Source organism: Carassius auratus, chromosome 3 (genome assembly GCF_003368295.1).
Source record: "Carassius auratus strain Wakin chromosome 3, ASM336829v1, whole genome shotgun sequence".
Taxonomy (NCBI): domain Eukaryota; kingdom Metazoa; phylum Chordata; class Actinopteri; order Cypriniformes; family Cyprinidae; genus Carassius; species Carassius auratus.
Window position 1 is genome coordinate 9,979,168 of NC_039245.1, and position 23,794 is coordinate 10,002,961.

A 23,794-nucleotide genomic window follows, 5' to 3' on the forward strand; every position below is an offset into this window, starting at 1 on the left:
TAGGGTCTCTGGGAACTTCATAAGTTGGATGCTTTCAGGCCGTGAGCTGGAGAACGTTTGCTAACATTTCTATTAAGTTATGAAACGTTAGACCTACTTATCTTTTGCGTGGTTATGCAAACGTTGAGGGGACATTTGCAAACTTTTAAACGTTTCCTGAACATTCTAAATCAAATAGGAACATTTAAAATAACGTCGAAGAAATTTATAATAAATGATTCAGAAAAAAAAGTAAAAAAATAAAAATAAATAACGTGTTTTTTATAACGATTTGAGAATTAGTATTATTATTATAACGCTATTAAAAATTACGTATATAACGTAAAATAAAAATTAAAATAACGTTAATAAAATATTAAAAACGTTATTAAAACGTTATTAAAAATAACGTTATTAAAAATATAAAAAATTATATAAAAAAAAAAACCCAGTTTGTAAAACCTGTGAAAATCTGTCCGTCTCCTTTCATATTCTTGCCGTTCTCGTTTGTAAACACAAGGTGGCGCACGCTTCTTGAGGTGAACGATTGGAATGAAAAAGAACGCTTGTGTGTATCATCGTGAATAACAGTGGATAGATTTTTTTGGCTGGATGTGCTGGGTTTACAGTGAACTGGGCAGATTCAAAACGTTTGTCATTATAAAGCAAGACGCCATGACAAGCTGTCATCCTCTGGTCAATAACCACGAGTCACAGAAGCCCTCAAAAGAACAGCCAGAGCACTGGGGTGGAAGACTAATCGATTTAATTCTATCTCTCTCTGCTTTATTTCGTTTTCACGCATTCATACATACCCTGTACAGAGAACGAGCAAATGAGTCCGAAAACCAAGACACAAAATCCTATGAAAATACGTTTTCCTTTGTGTCAGCAGACAGTTCAGAACAGTCACAGACAGAAATGTATTTAGCACAGAGAACAAATAACATAAATGTTGTTGTTATTTAAATTACTTCATACTGGCCATGTCCCTTTTTAAACGTTATTGAAATCTTCATGTTCCAGAAACACTGGACACAATTCACATATTTCTCAGTTTACACGCACACATACATTTTCACAGGAGGCTTAATGATTTTTAAAGATTCATGGGAAAACAGATTTATTTTTTTGTGCTTTCTGATCATAAGAGAGTTTCACTCTCATAGGTTGTATGTGCAGTCTATTAGATTATTGGAAAAAAAATCTATGTATATATTTTGGCACAAGGCAGGCAAACTAGAGCAGGAGGTAAAAGGGAGTGTGAATCGAATAGTCAAATTAGCTCAAACCAACATGGCAGAAATTAGAAATGCCATCCACTATCTGGTCACTGCTGGCATGGACATCTTCATGAATGTCCTGGGACAAACAGATTCCATCGTTGTGTAAAATAAAGGGAGAAAACATTGTCCTCCAGATTGGTGATAGGAACAGTGTGCACACTATTAAGAGCACTCACAACATTAAGAGAACCAGGGAAGAAACATGTACACAAAAGGTAGAGAGAGAGAAAGAAACAGAGTAATCTTCTGTTTTCTTAAAAATGTTCCAGTTTCCGTCATTATTGCTTAAAGATTGAATTTCACTGAACTGAAAAAGAAACATAAAATCCCAACAAACAACCTTGAAGATATTTTGGAACTGTTACTTTTGGACAACATGTAAAATCAGCCACCTACCAGAGACCAGCGTCACAGTCATATGTATCATAAACAGCCATATCTGCTTTATGGACCTCATGAGGACGACAACTAGGAATGGTGCGGTTATGTGTTCTTGTGCCTCAAGAAAGCATGAAGGTATCCCACTGATGGACCAGTGTTATTTCTCATTCACTAGTCTTTTCTTGGAACTTATGGAGAACAGTTTGACATTTAGGAGTTATCAAAACACACACACAAATAAGAGATTTGATTCATGTCCAAGCAAAGTCCTTGTTCTAAAGTGTCCACAGAAAAAAATGCAGAATTTGTCCATGTTGTGCCTCTTGAAGTGTCAATATGGCTGTTGATAGTAAGCTCTGTTCAAGGCCCCAGGCTTCATTCCCTCAAGGGCAAACCATTCTCTGAAAATCAGGAGCCCTGAGTGGGCTTGAGCCTCACCCGTGACTCCAGGCTCTGCGGCCTTGTCTGGGTGTCCGAGTCTCAGCCCGTTTTTAGCAATATTTCTTATATTCCGTTGCTTTCTTACAAGCACTTTGATTTACAATTTGACGTAAAAACTACATAATCTTATCTACTTCGCATTAGATTATCTCCTTATTTCAGTATGCATGTCTCTGCAGAAATGGTGACAAAAAGTAATAACTTCAAGTAGAGCACGTTCTTATTATCACATTAATAACAATAACCAGATAAAGAATCTACATTAAACATTTCATAAAATTCTACATATTTACTCTAACTGTATATATTATAAATGTTAATGATTCACTTTTAAAAGCTGTATTCATAAAATATGTACAAAAAGCTCTTTATGCAAGGGCACGTTTAAAAAAAATGGTGAAAAATGGTTTCAATCAAACAACAGACTCAACAGTAATGTCTAATTCTACATGTCTGAAGACAGAAAATCAGTCTTAGTCCATCCAAAACCATCTGAGGCAAAGCAACGTGACCTGGTTCAGACTGACAGGAATACTTGTGTAGACTTGTAGCAGGAGAGTTTAATATATCTGAAATTTAACACGTTGCTATTCAAGTGTAATTTGAAATTACACCTGCATCCTCATTGTAACAGTACTGATGTATTTTCAGTGACCGCCATTATGTTTTGGCAATGGCTCTTCTATGTAAATAAATCAATGATGCTTCTAGAATCGAAAATGTTATTCTGAATAAGATCAGGAGTACTGAACTCATGACACACACACACAAGAAAATAACATGGTAACGTTTTAGATCTAAATAAAGATGGGATGTGGACAGATTTTTGACAGGCACACTGACCTTTGTGAGGCCGTAAAGAAGGAATACTGAGAGCAAAATATGCAGACATAAAAGGCCACGTCAAACTGTGACTGAACCGTAATCATCTCATCTGAGGTTGTGTGTGTGTGTGTGCATCTGCAATCTCAAATCATCTAATCTATGCATCAACACTGAGAAAATTACGACACTGATTGGGACAAGTGTGTGTGTGTGTGTTGCCTTGCTACCAAACTGTCAAGTTCATATATTAGACTAGTACTCTGTGTTATTCTGTTATTACCCATGACAGAAAGCCTTGGCATCTGTAAACTGACAGACCAATGAGCTTTGTGTTTATAACAAAAGCCGGTCAGATGAGGTTACTCAAAATGTGTGCGAATACACAGACCAACGGCAATATATCCACGTGGAACGACAAGAAAACAGACTGATAACAATTTAAAATACTTAAAAATAAAAGGATCAAGTAAAGGGATGTTTGCATCTCCTCACTAAACAAACAGCTAATGCAGTAATAGGTCTCTAAAATTATCTTTCCTCTAATAAATTCTAGAATAAAAACCTGATTAATATCTGTATAATGATAAATATCTCATAAAGCAAAACTAAATATCCTTCTTATAGCTCTTTCACTCCTTTATGAGTCTTGTCCTATCTTAAAGCGTTCATCTGCATAGTGGGCTGGTGTTATCAATGAGGCCCCGCCCATATTCCCATATATGGTCTTGCTCTCTCTCTCCCTCTCACACACTCTCTCTCCCTTTGCTGCATAGTTCAAGAGTGACTCTTTCAGAGTCACAGTTTTTGAGGAGGACAGGGAACACTATGGGAGTGTGTGTTTGTGTTTATATACTTAAGTGTATACAGTTTGGAGAGAGAAGGAGCACAGACAAAGTTTGCACAGAGACCGTCAGTACTGAGAACTGATCATAAGACTAAATCACGTGAATGTGCCCCTTGTTGTGAGAGCGTGCTTGCATGGTTTCGAGGTGATCAATAAGGGGAAAATATGATGGGAGTGTGTGTTGCTCTCAGAGGTCCGGGCGCTGGCCTAAAGAGGGCAGGGCCGAGGATCGGCGTCTGAATGAAAGTAGTGCCCGGCGGGTGTCGCAGTCCGAGATGATTGGCTGTGACTGCGCAGAGGGTGGGTGGAGTTATGGGGGAGGTAAGGAAGCTGGTGGTCAAATTTTTTGTCAATTGCTTCTGTAGAGCCAGTTTAGTCTGAGAGAGAGAGAGAAAAAAGAGATACAGAATTAATCATTATGCAAAAAAAAAAAAAAAAAAAACGTGTCACAAAGATATTTTTAATGGTGCAGATTTCTTTGCCACTGCTGTACACTGAAAATTTGGTGGTGAAACAATTTGCACTCAGAAATTGTTAGTAAAACCTGAAATGGTATGTTCTTGTAAAAAATAATGATAATAATTAAAACAAAATCATAATCATAATATATATATATATATATATATATATATATATATATATAATTGTATAATCTGTATTTCAAACTTCATTATTATTAATATTTTCTTCAAAATCAATGATCCCTCCATATAGGCTAAAATATTTTCTGTATTTCTAATATTTCTTCTGCAACTATGACAAAACTATTTCTATTAACAGAAACTGTATATTAAACCGAATTAACCACGATTCATTTTGTGTCATTTTCTATCATTTTCTCTTTTTTGTAATTTTGATATATATAGTCATGCCGTTGGTTAATCTAAAGTTGTGATATGGTGCAGAGGTTATAAACTACATCTTTAAGAGACTGCTAATGGGGTTTAAGTTGTGTCGCTCACCTGTGAGGACAGAGAGGAGAGATTGCATTGGTTGATAACTTTCTTCAGAGCAGACACTGCGCCTCCCGCATAACTGTTCCATCTGACACCCTGCTGGAACAGATCAGGAGAGCTGCTATAATCATGTTTGTGTAGCAGACATTAAAATTGTCTTAATTATTCAAAATTACTCCTTGTATCATGAAGAGCTTGTTTCCTAGCATCCTCCCCCGTGTAACTTCCTCTCTCTTTTTCCTTTCCTCTCTGTCATGCTGAGAAAAGGTTTGCTTAATTATATTGTCCTGTCAATCATCATCAGTCCTATTGTTTATAATGAACTCTGGGTTATAATATCTATTTGTACTACATCATCATGATACAATCTATAATTTTTTTTTTTTTTTTTTTTACTCAGTACTCTGTAATGGTCAGCTGAATATGACCATTATATTTACACACATACAGTATTGTTCAAAATAATAGCAGTACAATGTGACTAACCAGAATAATCAAGGTTTTTAGTATATTTTTTATTGCTACGTGGCAAACAAGTTACCAGTAGGTTCAGTAGATTGTCAGAAAACAAACAAGACCCAGCATTCATGATATGCACGCTCTTAAGGCTGTGCAATTGGGCAATTAGTTGAAAGGGGTGTGTTCAAAAAAATAGCAGTGTCTACCTTTGACTGTACAAACTCAAAACTATTTTGTACAAACATTTTTTTTTTCTGGGATTTAGCAATCCTGTGAATCACTAAACTAATATCTAGTTGTATGACCACAGTTTTTTAAAACTGCTTGACATCTGTGTGGCATGGAGTCAACCAACTTGTGGCACCTCTCAGCTGTTATTCCACTCCATGATTCTTTAACAACATTCCACAATTCATTCACATTTCTTGGTTTTGCTTCAGAAACAGCATTTTTGATATCACCCCACAAGTTCTCAATTGGATTAAGGTCTGGAGATTGGGCTGGCCACTCCATAACATTAATTTTGTTGGTTTGGAACCAAGACTTTGCCCGTTTACTAGTGTGTTTTGGGTCATTGTCTTGTTGAAACAACCATTTCAAGGGCATGTCCTCTTCAGCATAGGGCAACATGACCTCTTCAAGTATTTTAACATATGCAAACTGATCCATGATCCCTGGTATGCGATAAATAGGCCCAACACCATAGTAGGAGAAACATGCCCATATCATGATGCTTGCACCTCCATGCTTCACTGTCTTCACTGTGTACTGTGGCTTGAATTCAGAGTTTGGGGGTCGTCTCACAAACTGCCTGTGGCCCTTGGACCCAAAAATAACAATTTTACTCTCATCAGTCCACAAAATGTTCCTCCATTTCTCTTTAGGCCAGTTGATGTGTTCTTTGGCAAATTGTAACCTCTTCTGCACATGCCTTTTTTTTAACAGAGGGACTTTGCGGGGGATTCTTGAAAATAGATTAGCTTCACACAGACGTCTTCTAACTGTCACAGTACTTACAGGTAACTCCAGACGGTCTTTGATCATCCTGGAGGTGATCATTGGCTGAGCCTTTGCCATTCTGGTTATTCTTCTATCCATTTTGATGGTTGTCTTCCGTTTTCTTCCACGTCTCTCTGGTTTTGCTCTCCATTTTAAGGCATTGGAGATCATTTTAGCTGAACAGCCTATCATTTTTTGCACCTCTTTATAGGTTTTCCCCTCTCTAATCAACTTTTTAATCAAAGTACGCTGTTCTTCTGAACAATGTCTTGAACGACCCATTTTCCTCAGCTTTCAAATGCATGTTCAACAAGTGTTGGCTTCATCCTTAAATAGGGGCCACCTGATTCACACCTGTTTCTTCACAAAATTGATGACCTCAGTGATTGAATGCCACACTGCTATTTTTTTGAACACACCCCTTTCAAGTAATTGCCCAATTGCACAGCCTTAAGAGCGTGCATATCATGAATGCTGGGTCTTGTTTGTTTTCTGACAATCTACTGAACCTACTGGTAACTTGTTTGCCACGTAGCAATAAAAAATATACTAAAAACCTTGATTATTCTGGTTAGTCACATTGTACTGCTATTATTTTGAACAATACTGTATATTTGGCGGGTGCTTCTATCAGCAGTTCATGAAATCTCTGGGAATTGAACTTACGACTTTGTCATTGCTGGCACCATGCTATCCTACTGTTTGAGCTACAGGAACACATCTTTACTATTAGCATGTAAATCCCGTTCTCACCGAGGCTGCTGAGGTAGGCTGACTCTTGGTATGAGGGTTGAACTTGGGCTTCGGGGGTTTTCCAGCCAGTCTATCCTTATGCCTTCGACTGTTCATATGCTAAACAAATACAGAAATAAAGGTTTATTTTTAACTGTGCATTTTCAAGCCTGACATATCACACCCATGGTGTTTTAATAATGAGATACTTGGTCAAGATAAAATAAGAGCAGTGTTTCCTTTTTTCTAAAAAATATTTTCCTAAAAAACCTTTTAATACCTTTCACCTCTTTCCTTCCCCTCTTTCTTTTTCAACAGGCTTCATGTTGTTTACTTTACACTTCAGAAACAACTTAAGGGAAGCATGAAATACCATTAAATGTCAGGTTCCTCAGGCCTGAGCAGACACCAAACTAACACACACAAGCATAATGACTCATCTCGGACTGATTAGTGTGTTACTGTTACATTGAAAACTCAACCCAGCTATACCAGATAACAAACGTGGCACAGTAGATGTGTTTCCTCTGAGAAAAGACAAACAGTCAATGCCAACATAATAAATCATGTGCCTGTCAATGGTGTAAATGATTTTCAGCAGCAAGGGATTGTCAATTTCTAGAAGTCCATTCCTGACTGGATAAAATAAGTCTGAAATGTAGTTACCTGCTTCTAAAAACACAGCTAGTTAGGCTAGGTTAGGTAGTAGAGAACACAGGAAACGTGAAAGAGGCTAGATTTAAATTTGAGCCTAAAATGGCATTCCATGTTACTTTACATTTTTATTGATATTAGTGTGTCACATACATAAGTGCAAATTAGTTTTATGTTACCTGGCTGAGTTGAGTCTCAGAGTTAACATGGATCTCGCAAACTTCACAGTAGAAGCTCTTGCTGGCCACGCCCACACTCCCTTTACTGGCCAATCGCTTGCTTTTACATGAGGGGCGGGACGACAGTGTCTTCCCTCGTCGCCGTGGCAACACACTCTGGCCTTCCATCATTAGTTTATGTTTGGTGCCTGTGACGTTCAAAAAGGCAAGGAATTCACATGACAAAGTTCACTTATTTATATGCACAAATAAACTAAATATATGGGGTGAATTTATGGAATTATCTTGAGATCAAAAATGTGTAAAACAACTACTAAATTTATGTAAGTGTTAAAAACAAGGTTTTGAATAAGTATGCAATAATGTTCTATAATGGCGTCTATTGTTACAATATTGATTGTTAAAAAATGTTTTAATGAAAAGATACACTTTTTGTTAGATTATATTGCAATTATTGTTTATTATAGAGTTGATGAAATATTAATGCTGTATGGTGAAAAGATCTCATAGATTATTCTCAGATTATTCACATTTGTTTATTAATTTATGGGGTTGATTCATGAGTTTTCAAACCAAAATAAGTAAAAATACACTTGCATTCAAAAGTACGGTCAGTAAGAATGTAATGTTTTTGAAAGAAGCCTCTTAAGCATTTATTTGATCACAAATAATATTAAAACGGTAAATTATGAAATATTATTACAACTTCAAACAGCTGTTTTCTATTTTATTATATTTTCTATTTTATTTATTTTGTAAAGCTGTAAAAAATGTAAAGCTGAAGTCATCTTTACTGACACTTTTGATTATTATTATTATTTTTAATTTTTTACTGAATTCAAATGGTAAAGTAAAGTATGGTAAAGTAAATAAATAAATAAACAGAGAAACAGAGAAATCAAGAAAAAGAAAGGAGAATATATGCACCACTATTGTGAGCATCCATCTGAACGGTGGAGTTAACTGTGACTTTGCAGACGGGGCAATGCAGATGTTTTTTGGTCTTTTTGGGGTCCTTCTCTGCCGGTGTGTCCTCCGTAGGGTTGTCCTGCTGTGCACCTGTCTCGCTGGTGGCAGCGGTGGGTTCGAGTGGACCGTCCGGGTTCTGGAAGTGAGGGGAGGACACAGACAGGTCTGCAGACGAGACCTCTGATATAGGTGTCAGGACCACCGAACTAGAGTGAGCATCATCCACCTTCAGGACAGGATCGGAGTCACAGACAGCAGCTGAAGAGAGAGAGAAAGTGATGGACTATTTGTTACTGCATGTTTGAGTTTTTAAGTGTTTGAGTTTCTATTCAAAGGATAGTTACTCTCACTCATGCCAGTTCAAACCTGTTTTATCAATAGATCAAACTTTATCATGACCTCTACTGGACCAAGATTTGAATATTGGTCAAATGGTTTTAGGTGACATGGAAAATAGTGTACAGTACATCATTTCTGGGAGAACTATTCCTTTAATCCCTTTTTAAAAGCATGTGAATCTGTGAATAGCAGATTTCAAATCAGTTACCTACTGAGCAAACGAGTGACTATCATTGAGATGAACAGGAAATCTAACCAATAGCTCTTTCCAGGTATTTTAGACCACCATGATTTGAAATATGCCACAAAAAGGCAGACACAGACAAAGAATAACAATAAACCATCTGGGAGACATTGGTAAGTTACTTGTGTGTGTATGTGTTATTTTACTTGTTAGCTGAAGAACAGTCTAACAGTAAGTAAGTGAAGGCAGAAAGCCAGCAGTAGAGCAGCAGTATTTCAGCATAAAAATATCCGAATGTCTGCTAGCTGAAATTTAGCTGTGGGCTAGTGTCCAAATTGGCAGAAATGTGCAGCGCACAGGAACACAAACACTAATATAGACACTTTCAGACTGACTGTTTTTGGTTATGCAACATTATTACGGCAGTGCTTTTACAGACTAGTGCTCATGTGTTGAACTTCAGACCTTTTCTTTAAGTCTGCCTTTGAAACTCAAGTGCTGTGTCCTTGTATTTGATCTATTCTGTTAAGAAAGAAGATAAGGGCCATAGCAGCCTGGGAAGTAAAAAATCTAATGAGGTGCTCTCAAAACCATGAATACCATGTTTTTGACCATCTAAACAAACATAAAAATGTTTAATAGAAACCTAAATATAGAATTTTGGCTCAATTTCGACCCAAATTTGAATAATCATTGATGGCTGTTCACCTTTGGCCTCACAGCTTTACATATTGTTCTGTTAAATCTATGTACCACACTAGCATTTTGCTAGAATGTTTTAAAATTGTCTTAAAAACATAAAATGGTGAAAATTCATCATATTTATCTGGCAGGGAATGTCCAGGAGTATGTGAAGTGTTTTAGATAAAAGCAAATGTAAAAATGTATAGAGCCAATTAGTCAAAGGACAACATGGACAGGCTGACATGCTTTCCTTCTTCAAAAGCATGAACAAGGGAAAAGAAAATACAACCCAGACTACATTAAACACAGGCTGAAATGAGGATAAACATGGTTTGTGATGACTACATTGTGTTTTCTGTTGTGAATTAGTGGCTGCTGATAAACCATTGAAATCCAGACGACATCCAAAAACCAAACACTAAAACTATAAAAAGGTTGTGTGTGATAATATTAATAAATATATATTTAGATATATACATTTTGGTATGAAAACTTGATGTCTGATGTTAAAAAAAGGGCTACTGAAGCAAAATCAGTCAAGAACAACACTAAAAAAAACAATTAATAACAAATGATCACTATTCCAGATGCTAATTAAGTCTGTATAAAACACCTCTCCTAGCAGGACTCCCTCCTACGTGGCACGTAATATGTGTTTATAAATTTGAAATGACTTTTACAGTCACTGTAGGAGTTCTTTTGCTGAGTAACAAAGAATTTAAACACGTGAAAGTGTTTATTTGGTGAACATGTTTGTTGGGAGTGACCCAATGGGCTGTTTTTGCAGATCTGCTGAATTCCCCCCTCTCTGGGGAATCAGATAGACTCATCCTTCTGTGCCTCTATGATGTTTAGATTATACCAGTTCTCCTAAAGGGGGGTCTCTGAGGGGGTATAGGGGAAGAGTGTGAAGAAAATAGAACAGAAAAAAAAAGGAAAATAGAACAGGAAATGGAATTGGAAGGTTGTGTGCTACTGTCTGTGTGTGTGTGTGTTTGTGTGTGTGGGAGGTTTTCCTTCACACCTGAAAAATGTGTGAAAGTTAATGAAATGGAGAGAATTGCCTTGGGTAACACTCGGTGCCCATCTCCCTTTGGAGTGAGTGTGTGTCTTGCAGCATGCTTGTATAACTGATCCTCAAAGACTAAAACTCTTTTTAAATCTTTCCGTTTTGGACAGCTCACTCTTTGCAAAGACATGCAATTTGACACATACGGGGATGGATGTGGAAGAATGGAGTGATGGACAGGGAAGAGAAGAGGAAAGAGCATGATGGCTATATTTAACTCTCGCTTTGTAAATTTTTTTTAAATACTGCACTTATTTATACTACATCAGCAAGCTCATGATGAAAATGATCCATGACATCTGACAGCAAGTGCATTCAAAGTGTTTCAATAGCTGTTATAAAATGGACCCCTTCCTCTATAGAAATTTCTAGAACCCCCCTCCCATCCTCTCTTTCCATTTCAGGCAACTTATGGCTGTTAATAACAGCTGACATGCTTGCAGAGTTGTGATTGGCCCCTGCAGCTGCAAGCTTAATGACAGAACAGTGCTAATTTCATCAGACAATCAGCTCAATTTGAGTGTCTGTGTGTGTGTGTGTGTGTGTGTGCGCGCGCGCGCGTTAGCAAAAGAGCATTTCAGAATTCACTGAGTGATTAGCTCTCGTGTGTGTTAACATATGTGAGACGACACTGGGTTTAAGAGCGTGTTATCTGTTAAATGAGAGTCAACTCATCAGTTGACCAAAAAAAAAAACACATGGTAACTGATTGATGCTCTGAATGCACATATGTTGAAGCAGGGATGGGTCACTAGTCAAGTGATGTTGAATAGTTTATCTGCATTGTTTCTTAATAAAAAATACAACACACACACACACACACTGTGCTGTAATATATATTTTTTATAAAAGTATAAATATATTAAATGTTAAATATATACAGTAAATATGTAGAATATATAACAAATAAATAAATAGATGTAAGAAATTTTGTTGAAATGTTTCTTACAACACATTAAATAAAATAAAAATCACATATAAAGATTCAAATAAATGTAAGTTTTCAGTCTAAGTACATCTTAGTAAAATATTATCATTAATCTTTTTTATATACACTACAAATGTATAAATAATATTGTAAAATATATATAACAAAACACATAGATACATACACACATACATTAAATATAAAATCATTTAATGGGGCACTACAATAATGACTGAAATAAATAAATAAAGGCCTGCCTCAAGCGGTATCATTGGATTGACCCCTTTTTTTATAATGTATGAAATATTGTTTCTTAAATCCAGTAAATATGCATTATGAATCATTATGGCAATATTTAAGTTATTCTTGCTTTTACTTTATCAAAATAGCAAAGATTTCACATTAAGTTCTTCTAATTCTTCAAGAGCACATAGCTAATCCACCAGGGGGCAGAAGATATATAGTAAATTATATACAAAAAGAAAAAAAAGCACCATAATGATGTAGAAACCTTAGAAAGTCACATTAATTATAAAAAAAAATGCTATTAGCAGTTCAAAAATGTGACTAACATAAATACACCCTAAAAACTGCTCAAACTGGGGTCAGGTGAACTCGAATATCTCCCTTATAAGACCGATTAGAGATTCATGCAAGCCACTAGTAAGTCCATTTTGAAAATATGTATTTTTCCAAATAGTTAATATGAAGAATGCATTAGCATGTGCATGAGAGCTAATCCAAACACAAAGGCTTTGTGACAAAATTGCAATAGCTAATCTTCTGATTCTCCATCTCTGTAGCTCTTTTAAACTCTCTCCAGCTCTCTCTTATCTAATCTCTCCTTTTCTTCCAGTCTGATTGTATGCTCCGTCTCACCGTTGTGTTGCCATGAATGGGGACGAATATTAAAATGTGATTTGATGAGCTTGCTGTTCTTGCTTTCTATCTTTTTGCCCTATCCATCCACTTTCATTTGCTCTCTTTCTCTTTTCGCTTGGTTTTTTCTTTCATACTGAAGGTCTTGTAGCAGAAGGATATGAAGTTTCTGACTCCCTCTCTCTCCATTTTTTTCCTTAATCGTATCCCTTGGGCCCATATTCGGGCTGCCTTTCAAATCATATTCTATAGAGGCTGGGCAGAGGAGGAAAAAGAAAGAGTTTAAAAGGGACAAAAAGGTAGAGATTATTGGAGAGGGATGGCTCAAAGCTCTCTGTCGGCTTGTTGTTCTGCTCTCTGTGTCACAGTACTTCCCCGTGACAAGAGGAAAGTCAAGTCTTTTATTCAGAAATGAAATCTCCTTAATATAAAAGACAGATCATGAAGAGCAGGACTGGAGGATATTCACAGCAGTGAAGGAACTACAGGCAAGCTAAATGCACGATTCATCCAAAATGCATATTAAAATAAAAAGTTGTCTTTGTTTTCTCCAGACATTCTTGAGGTAGTCACAAACGAACACTTGCTGGCCCAGATGTTCTCTCATTGCATTTAATGTAATCAAGATGCTTTTTAAAAGATTGTCAAATAGTAATTTACAAGAAGTAAAAACAGTAAAACCAATATTGTGAAATATTATTACAATTTTAAATAACTGTTTTGTTTTAATATATTTTAAAAAGGAATTTATTCCTGTGATGCAAATTATTATCATTATGATCACATTAAATAACATTTCTCATTATGATCAATGTTGAAAACTGTTTTTGCTGCTTATAATGTTTGGGAAACGCATATCACACAACCATTCAAAAGTTTGGGGTAAGTATGATATAAAAAAAGAAAAAAAAAATCCTTTTTTTTTTTAGCATGGGCATATTAAACATTTCAATGTTCTCATGTTGAGAAATAGGTGATACAATGTAAGGAAAATGTGTGTGATCAAGGGAATTTTTTAAATGTAATTCTTATTTGACGTTCAATATCTCATGAAAAAAATCAGGCAGGAGAAAATGTATTTTTGGTGATGTTCCCCAACATGTGTGCTGTATTTGAAATTAATTTTGAGGTGATATCATGAAGTAATCAAAAGTTACAGCATTTGAAACCAAGGTAGCCTTTCTCTTAGCCCTTGACAGTATTGAAATTGTTGTTTTGAATTTGAAGTAATTCCTCACTCAAGTTTAGTCAAAGCCCCAAACAAGTATACTTGTTTTATTCTACTCGATGATACCTTTCAAATAACATATGATACATGACTATCTGTTTCATAATGTTACAAATAAAAGCGCAAACTGGAAGTACAGTTGTTTATTGTATAAGCACGCTGGTCTGGTTTAATTTGTTACAGCTCTATGAACAAAAATCATTTGATCTGATGGACGGATTATGGTAAATTTGGGCTCTTTAAAATCGGGAGAATATTTTGAAAAGTTTTCTACGATCTATGTATGTTTTGAGAAGTTATGAATAAAAACACAAGCTGAAGCATGCCCGCCTGATTTAATGTGTTACAGTTCAGATCTGATCAATGGATTATGGTAAATTTGGCCTCTTTTTAATTTAATTCTGTGAGGTTTTTCAAGATCTATGCATGTTTTATCAAGTTACATACAAAAACTCCACAGGAATGCAACCTCTGATTTTTTTATGTCCTAATTAAGTTTTTTTCTGTTATAGCTCTATGAGTGATATCTTTAGATGTGACACTGTCCTTAATAAGCAACTTGGGCCCAAAACTAAAGTGGTACCCAGATTTCTATTTAAAACAAATGCTGTTCTTTTGACCTTTCCATTCATCAAGGAACCCTGAAAAAATGTATCATGATTTCCACCAAAAAAATAATAAAAAAAAATAAATAAATAAATAATAATAATCATAAAATTAGAAGAAGAAAGATTATTAATAATTGAGCACCAAGTCAGAATAATAGTATGATTTTGAAGGATCATGTGACACTGAAGACTGGAGTAATGATTACAACTTGACCATGACAAAAACAAATTACATTTGTAATTAAAGCTGCAAGCAGCGATGAACGGGCCCTCGCACCCGGGCTCACCGCCATCGTGTGGCTTTAGTAAAAAGGTGAACTTTGAGAAAAATGCATTTAATGTCCTAAATATAAGTGGAATATATCAAAGTATATCCCATATATGTGCCAATCTTACCGTTGCCAGCAGGTGGCGCTATCATTATAATGGAATATTGGCCTTCAGATGTGTTCAGGCCAGGACTCTTATCAAACATGTGAAGTTTGGGGAAGATTGAACATTTTATGCTTGAGTTACAACAACTTCTCTTGCTGTGGCAAGACATCAAATTTTGTCATGGCGCCATGGAAACGCCCTTTAACAAAAACTCAAGATCTTCAAAGTTAACATTGCACAGGCCTTTAGATTAGACTGACCACAAAATATATGTTAATCTCAAAATAATTATAGGAGTAGTTTGTTGCAGCGTAAAACATGTCACTTCCTGTTGCCAATAGGTGGCGCTATGACTATAACTGAATGTGGGCATGTAGATCTGTTAAGGGCAGAAGTTTTATCTAACATGTGAAGTTTGGGGCAGATTGGACATTGTATGTCTGAGTTACAGCAACTTCCTTTTTCATGGCGACACATCGAAATTTGTCAGGCCGCCATGGACACGCCCTTTAACGAAATCTAAAGATCTTCGCAATTTAACATTGCAAAGGGCTTAAGATTACACTGACCAGGTTTGGTGTTGATCTGAATAAATCTCTAGGAGGAGTTCGTTAAAGTACAACCCCTCAAAATGGCAAAAACAACGACAATTTTGCAGAGAAAATTCTAAATAACCGACTTCTTGTTGGGATTCGGATTTCGTACCAAGAGACTTTTTTGTAGGTATTGGTGTGTTACATGTGTATACCGATTTTTGTACATGTACGTGAAACATAGCTCGAGGCGCACTCTGTTGAAAGTGTATAGGTGGCGCTATCGAGCCATTTTGCCACACCTGATGGAATTTTGGCCTTCAGATGTGTTCAGGCCAGGACTCTTATCACACATGTGCAGTTTGGGGAAGATCGGACATTTTATGCCTGAGTTATAACATCTTTTATTCCCATGGCGAGACATCGAACTTCGTGATGGCGCCATGGACACGCCTTTTAACGAAAACTCAAGATCTTCACAACTTAACATTGCACAGGCCTTTAGATTAGACTGACCACAAAAAATACATTGATGTCATAAAATTTCTAGGAGTAGTTCATCGCACTGTAAAATATGTGACTTCCTGTTGCCAATAGGTGGCGCTATGACTATAACTAAATATGGGCATGTCAATCTGTTCAGGCCAGGAGTCTCATCAAACATGTGAAGTTTGGGGCAGATTGGTCATTGTATGTCTGAGTTATAGCAACTTCCTGTTTCATGGCGAATCATCAAAATTCGCCAGGCCGCCACGGACACGCCCATTAACGAAAACTCAAAAGCTTCGCAATTTAACATCGCAAAGGCCTTCAGATTAGGCATACCAAATTTGGTGTTGATCTGAATGAATCTCTAGGAGGAGTTCGTTAAAATACAACGCATGGAAATGACAAAAATGACACAAAATTTGCTCATAATATTAGAAATAACCGACTTCCTGTTGGGTTTCGGATTTTGCTCCAAGAGACTTTTTTGTAGGTATTGGAGAGTTACATGTGTATACCGATTTTCATACATGTACATGAAACGTAGCTCGAGGCGCACACCGTTGAAAGTGTATAGGTGGCGCTGTTGAGCCATTTTGCCACACCCACTTCTGAAACCCATATCAGACGTAAATTTTCGCCAGTTCTGAGGTGTGTGCAAAGTTTCATGACTTTTCGAGCATGTTTAGGCCCTCAAAAATGCGATTCATTTTGGAGAAGAAGAATAATAATAATAAATATAGCTGCAAGCAGCGATGGCGGGCTCAAGCCGTCAGTGCAACGCCACCCCGGTGGCATCGGGAAAACTGTGCCCAGCGGGCATAAGCATTTACAGTTACCCTCTGGCAATCAAATTTTAAGGGATATGGCAGTTAAAGGGTTAATCCGACCCATCTAGACTTTGAAATCACATATACAGAACAATATATATAACTTTAGTAACACTTTATTTTAATATATATAAAAAATGTATAAGTCGTAGCTGAAGCCTAAATGAACACATTACAATTGTTTATGACTGCAAGTCTTTTTCCTCAAATGCTATTGAGCTTCAAATTTGCGTTTGAGCCCATTTGAAAAAGTAGCATAATTTACATATGACTTACAGTTTGTTTTAATAAATATCAAACATTCAATTTAATTGTGCATTATAGCTGTCACCTAGATGAACAATTACAGTTGTTTTTATGACTGTAAGTCATTCTCTTCAAATGCTACTGACGTTAGACAAATGTATAACAATATCACATGTAACTTTAGAGACGGTCCCTAAATTTGAGACTCTCGAATGTCCAATGTCAAGCCAACTTTATGCCTGTTTTTGTTTTGTTTTTTACTTTCTTTTTCTTTTTTCTGTGCCGGATTGCTGATGTCCTTTACCCGGGCATAGATGTCCATCCATCAATTACGAACATTCATCCGCAAATGTCCGAGCGGTCGCGAGCGTGGATGGGAGAATGGCGCGTTTTTTTTTTTTTTTTTATGAGCAACTGGGATGGTGACCCCTCTGGGAGTTGGTGCCCTATGAAGACTGCGTATTCTGCATATAGGGAGTGGCGGTACTATCTGGAATATATATTCCTCAAACCGTCGTACAAGAGGTGATGCTAGTACTTCAAGAATCTCTCAAAACCTATCTGTTCATAAAGCCTATATATAAAGTCTTAATGTAGTATTCCACAATATGTTGTGCTATTCTAATATTATTGTGTTTTTTATTGACATTGTTATTTGCCGTTATTTTTTGTTTTAATATTGTTACTGTTGTTACTTGCTATATGGTGACCTATAGTGGTTTGAAAGGCGCCTCAAATAAAATGCATTATTATTATTATTATTATTATTATTATTAGCTGTAAACTTGATAACAAAATTTAATATAAACTTTTGCAATTTTATATATATATATATATATATATATATATATATATATATATATATAGTGTAAAGTTTTCTTTTATTGCATCTTGAAATAAATGTTTCTGAGTTCTGTGTTTGTTTTTTTTAATTTTTTTTTAATTTATTAATTTATTAAAAAAAAATTTTTTAGGAAGATTACAGCCTTTAATCTCCTCAAAATAAATGTGCATATAAACCATGAACAATTTAATTATAGCTGTATTTATAAAATGCTTACTAATGACTATTAATTTTAGGAGAAGGCTATATAAAGCAGCAATTGTTGATGTTGAGGCCTAAGATATTTGCAGTAATAATGAAAAAACAACAACAACAACACAAAATTACTTATTTTTTTCTGCTGGTGATTAAAGAGATGTTAACTCTAAGATGTTTCTCTCTCTCTCTCTCTCTCAATAATTTATTAGTGTTTTGTAATGATATTATTGACCTATAATTCTGGTGATTAAAGAGATGATTCAGTCTCCCTCCCTATCTCTGTCTCTCTCTCTCTCTCTCTGACACATAGCCCATCCCCTCTCCCACACATTCACACAAACTCAGCACACACACTTAACACACAAACACACACACACACACACACACACACACATTACCCACAGTGACAGAGGGACAGTGACATCAGATGTATGATAGTTTTTTAATTTTCTATCATCCATATAGTGTTGTATAGTCATGAAACTATGCATATTTTCATCAGCATGACTTGTCTTCTATGTGTAAATTTTTTTGAAGTGTTTAGAAGCTGCACTTAAAAAAATAAAAGACATTTACTGGTTCCTTTTTTACTGTTATTTCAAAAAATCACCATGACAAAACCATTCAAGCTATCCAAAATTCATTCGCAACTTTTCTGTAAGATAAATTCTTTAAACAGTGGTAAAAGAGGATGTGGTGCTGAACCTTCAAGAGTCACTCAAAACGTATCTGTCCATAAAGCCTATTAAGAATTATTCTTAATACACAGTATTTCACAATACTTAAGCATGTTATTCTAATTAAGTGAGGGTCATTTTATCAGTAAAATACATATTATTTTTCTTTGAAAGATTTCTATAAATAATTTAAATCATTCTCGTTTCTACAATAATTATTTAAAAGTAATCCTATAGCTCCATCTGGTGGCCATTAGTGGTACTAAGAATTGCAAGTTTGATTTATAAGTTATGATAGTTTTAATTTTATGCTGGCTCCTGGACATGATAAAGCTATGAAACTTACTGTGCTTGTTTCAAATGATGACTTCTACATATATAAAAAAATATGAAGAGTTGGAATGAAGAATGTTAAAGATACAGTAAAATAACTATTGTATTTTTTTTATGTTATTTTCATAAATCGCTATGGCCACACCATTTAAGGTATCCTAAACCCATTCGCAATTTAACATCTTCAGTATATTGGCATCATGTTGAAAAAGTTTGGTGTGAACTACTTGTGTCTTCTTGGAGTATGAATTCATTTACAGGCTGATTTTATCATAAATCCACAATAACATTTCTGAGTTCTGTATCAATCTGTGTTGTTGTTTGTTTATTTTAATTTTTTATTTTTCATAGGTAGATAACTGACCCTTTACTCTCCTTTTTAATAAATGTGCTTATAAACCAAGATCAAGCTATTTATAGCTGTATTTATGAGCTGCTTATTAATGACTATTTAAGTTGGGACAAGACTTTATAAAGCATGAACTGACTATTTACTAATGAGTGCAGTTATTATAAAGTGTTACCAATGCATTTACTAATGTTAACAAATTAGACATTATTTTACAGTGTTATAAAATCCTTTAATGACTTATAAGCATTTGTGAAAGTTCTGCTTGCATTACAGCTTAGTCTTCATCTGTGAGCTGAACAGTTTTAATGTTACATCCATGAGATCATGTAAATTAAGATAAATGTCATGTCACAGGATGGAATAGGTCAGTATCAAATGAGTTTGAAATTATTATTTGCAGCACAAATAAGTATTTTTAGAATTTTGTTTTTAATTCCTGAAACTGTCAGAAAAGGATACGGCCTGAGAGATTTCTTAAGCTGTAATGAAAACAGCAATGTTAGCAACAGCAACAAAAAATAACAATTTAAAATACATTTTTTTCTGGTGATTAAAGAGATGATTAAGTCTCTCTCTCTCTCTTTCTCTCTCTCTCTCTATCTCTCTCTCATTGTGTCTGCCACTCAGCTCATGCCCATCCCCCACTCACACACACACACTCAGTCAGCACACATACATTCCTCAAACAGAGGGACAGAGTGAGTTGAGATGTCTGACAGTTTTTAAATTTTCTTTTAATCATACAGTGTTGTAAAGTCATGAAACTATGCATATGTCCTCAGAATGATTTGATCTCTGTATGAATTTTTTTTTAAGTGTTTGGAAGCTGCAATTTAAAAATACAAGACAATTAATGATTCCCTTTTTACTGTCATTTCAAAAAATCACCACGACAAAACCGTTCAAGCTAACCAAAATCCGTTCGCAATTTAAGTTCCTCAATGTTTTTTCAACATGTAGACAAAGTTTGGTGAGTATAGTGAACATTTCCTGTGAGGAGTATGCATTAAATCAGAGCTCCATTTAAATATTCAAATCAAAATAGCTGACTTCCTGTTTGTCGTAGCTGATGACTGTGAATTAGAAAGTTGTCCGTCTTGAAAAGAACAATTTATGTACCAAGTTTGGTGTCTGTAGCTAAAACTAACCCCCCCACTTTTGACAAAAGGTGGCGCTATAGAGTGCCTCCTTCACGCCCTTTTAAAAGCTTTTGCCATTGTCTAGCTATCACTAATACTGATATGTGTTTTGAGTTTCATGTAAATCTGAGCTTGTTGTCTGCCTCAAACTCACCATAACAGAACATTCAAGTTTGACACGTTGCCATGGCAACACTATATCAGATATCAATATCCCCAAAACAGATTTACATCGGCCGTGTTTTGTCATTATTCTGATGAAGTTTTAAGTAAATTGAGTAAAAATAAGATGCTGAATTCAAAGCATTTGGAAAATGACACACTTCCTGCTGCCAGTTGGTGGCGCTATAATGTTGACTCTTAATAGTCACATATATACGATCGGTATCATACAACGAACAAACCAATGAAGTTTGATCAAACTCAGGAAATGTATGTGGATGTTATTAGACATTTCCTGTTTCTCATTTCTAGCCATAATTTCCACGCCTCGTCACGGGCAAACCGTTCGAGATATCAAAAATCCCCTCGCAATTTTTCATCCCCAATGTCTTGAGATCATGTTCACCGAGTTTCGTGGCAAACGGGTTGAAAACCTCAGAGGAGTATTTCAAATTCCAGAGCATGCTTTTTTTAAACAGCCCTGAATAGCTGACTTCCTGTTGGGCGGAGCCTATGACATAAAGTGTGAAAGTTGTTCAGCTCAATGAGATCTATAAGTGTACTGAGTTTCATATAAATACATGCTAGTGTGTGTGAGCTATGGTTCAAGATTTCTGAAGGTGTTCCAGGGGGCGCTGTAGAGCCCCTGTGCCACGCCCGGGTCCCAGTCTCTGTGGCGTCCTGATGGCCGCAGATTCCAATGTGTGTGCCAATTTTCAAGAGTTTTTGAGCATGTTAAGGCCCCCCAAAACCCCCGGAAGGTTTAATAAAAAATAAAAAAAATAATAATAAGAAGAATAATCCTTAGAAGAACAATAGGGCTCTTCGCCCCTTCGGGCTTGAGCCCTAATTAAAGCTGCAAGCAGCGATGAACGGGCCCTCGCACCCGGGCTCACCGCCATCGTGTGGCTTTAGTAAAAAGGTGAACGGTGAGAAATATGCATTTCAAATCGTAAATATAAGTGGAATATATCAAAGTCATTTATTATGTGCCAATCTCCCTGTTGCCAACAGGTGGCGCTATCATTATAATGGAATATTGGCCTTCAGATGTGTTCAGGCCAGGACTCTTATCAAACATGTGAAGTTTGGGGAAGATTGAACATTTTATGCTTGAGTTACAACAATTTCTCTTGCTGTGGCAAGACATCAAATTTTGTCATGGCGCCATGGAAACGCCCTTTAACAAAAACTCAAGATCTGCAAAAGTTAACATTGCACAGGCCTTTAGATTAGACTGACCACAACATATATGTTAATCTCAAAAAAATTATAGGAGTAGTTTGTCGCAGCGTAAAACATGTCACTTCCTGTTGCCAATAGGTGGCGCTATGACTATAACTGAATGTGGGCATGTAGATCTGTTAAGGGTAGAAGTTTTATCTAACATGTGAAGTTTGGGGCAGATTGGACATTGTATGTCTGAGTTACAGCAACTTCCTTTTTCATGGCGAAACATCGAAATTTGTCAGGCCGCCATGGACACGCCCTTTAACGAAATCTAAAGATCTTCGCAATTTAACATCGCAAAGGGCTTAAGATTACACTGACCAGGTTTGGTGTTGATCTGAATAAATCTCTAGGAGGAGTTCGTTAAAGTACAACCCCTGAAAATGGCAAAAACAACGCCAATTTTGCGGAGAAAATTCTAAATAACCGACTTCCTGTTGGGATTCGGATTTCGTACCAAGAGACTTTTTTGTAGGTATTGGTGTGTTACATGTGTATACCGATTTTTGTACATGTACGTGAAACATGGCTCGAGGCGCACTCTTTTGAAAGTGTATAGGTGGCGCTATCGAGCCATTTTGCCACACCTGATGGAATTTTGGCCTTCAGATGTGTTCAGGCCAGGACTCTTATCACAAATGTGCAGTTTGGGGAAGATCGGACATTTTATGCCTGAGTTATAACATATTTTATTCCCATGGCGAGACATCGAACTTCGTGACGGCGCCATGGACACGCCTTTTAACGAAAACTCAAGATCTTCACAACTTAACATCGCAGAGGCCTTTAGATTAGACTGACCACAAAAAATACATTGATGTCATAAAATTTCTAGGAGTAGTTCATTGCAGTGTAAAATATGTAACTTCCTGTTGCCAATAGGTGGCGCTATGACTATAACTGAATATGGGCATGTCAATCTGTTCAGGTCAGGAGTCTCATCAAACATGTGAAGTTTGGGGCAGATTGGTCATTGTATGTCTGAGTTATAGCAACTTCCTGTTTCATGGCGAATCATCGAAATTCGACAGGCCGCCACGGACACGCCCATTAACGAAAACTCAAAAGCTTCGCAATTTAACATCGCAAAGGCCTTCAGATTAGGCATACCAAATTTGGTGTTGATCTGAATGAATCTCTAGGAGGAGTTCGTTAAAATACAACGCATGGAAATGACAAAAATGACACAAAATTTGCTCATAATATTAGTAATAACCGACTTCCTGTTGGGTTTCGGATTTTGCTCCAAGAGACTTTTTTGTAGGGATTGGAGAGTTACATGTGTATACCGATTTTCATACATGTACATGAAACGTAGCTCGAGGCGCACACCGTTGAACGTGTATAGGTGGCGCTGTTGAGCCATTTTGCCACACCCACTTCTGAAACCCATATCAGACGTAAATTTTCACCAGTTCTGAGGTGTGTGCAAAGTTTCATGACTTTTCGAGCATGTTTAGGCCCTCAAAAATGCGATTCATTTTGGAGAAGAAGAATAATAATAATAATAATAATAATAATAATAATAATAATTAAAGCTGCAAGCAGCGATGAACGGGCCCTCGCACCCGGGCTCACCGCCATCGTGTTGCTTTAGTAAAAAGGTGAACGTTGAGAAATATGCATTTAATGTCCTAAATATAAGTGGAATATATCAAAGTATATCCCATATATGTGCCAATCTTTGTGTTGCCAGCAGGTGGCGCTATCATTATAATGGAATATTGGCCTTCAGATGTGTTCAGGCCAGGACTCTTATCAAACAT

General features: G+C 36.3%; 1 protein-coding gene across 1 annotated transcript; it reads right to left on the reverse strand.

The window, feature by feature from the left end:
- Window positions 1–2,476: 2,476 nt before the first annotated feature.
- LOC113053966 (zinc finger protein 385D-like) lies at window positions 2,477–9,100 on the reverse strand. The gene is made up of 7 exons (XM_026219134.1): window positions 9,071–9,100; window positions 8,663–8,987; window positions 7,736–7,923; window positions 6,924–7,022; window positions 4,889–4,969; window positions 4,719–4,808; window positions 2,477–4,133 (listed from the first exon to the last, which is right to left on the reverse strand). Exons 1-7 carry the CDS (start codon window positions 9,098–9,100, stop codon window positions 3,906–3,908), a joined length of 1,041 nt encoding a protein of 346 aa, XP_026074919.1. The 3' UTR covers window positions 2,477–3,905.
- Window positions 9,101–23,794: the final 14,694 nt, after the last annotated feature.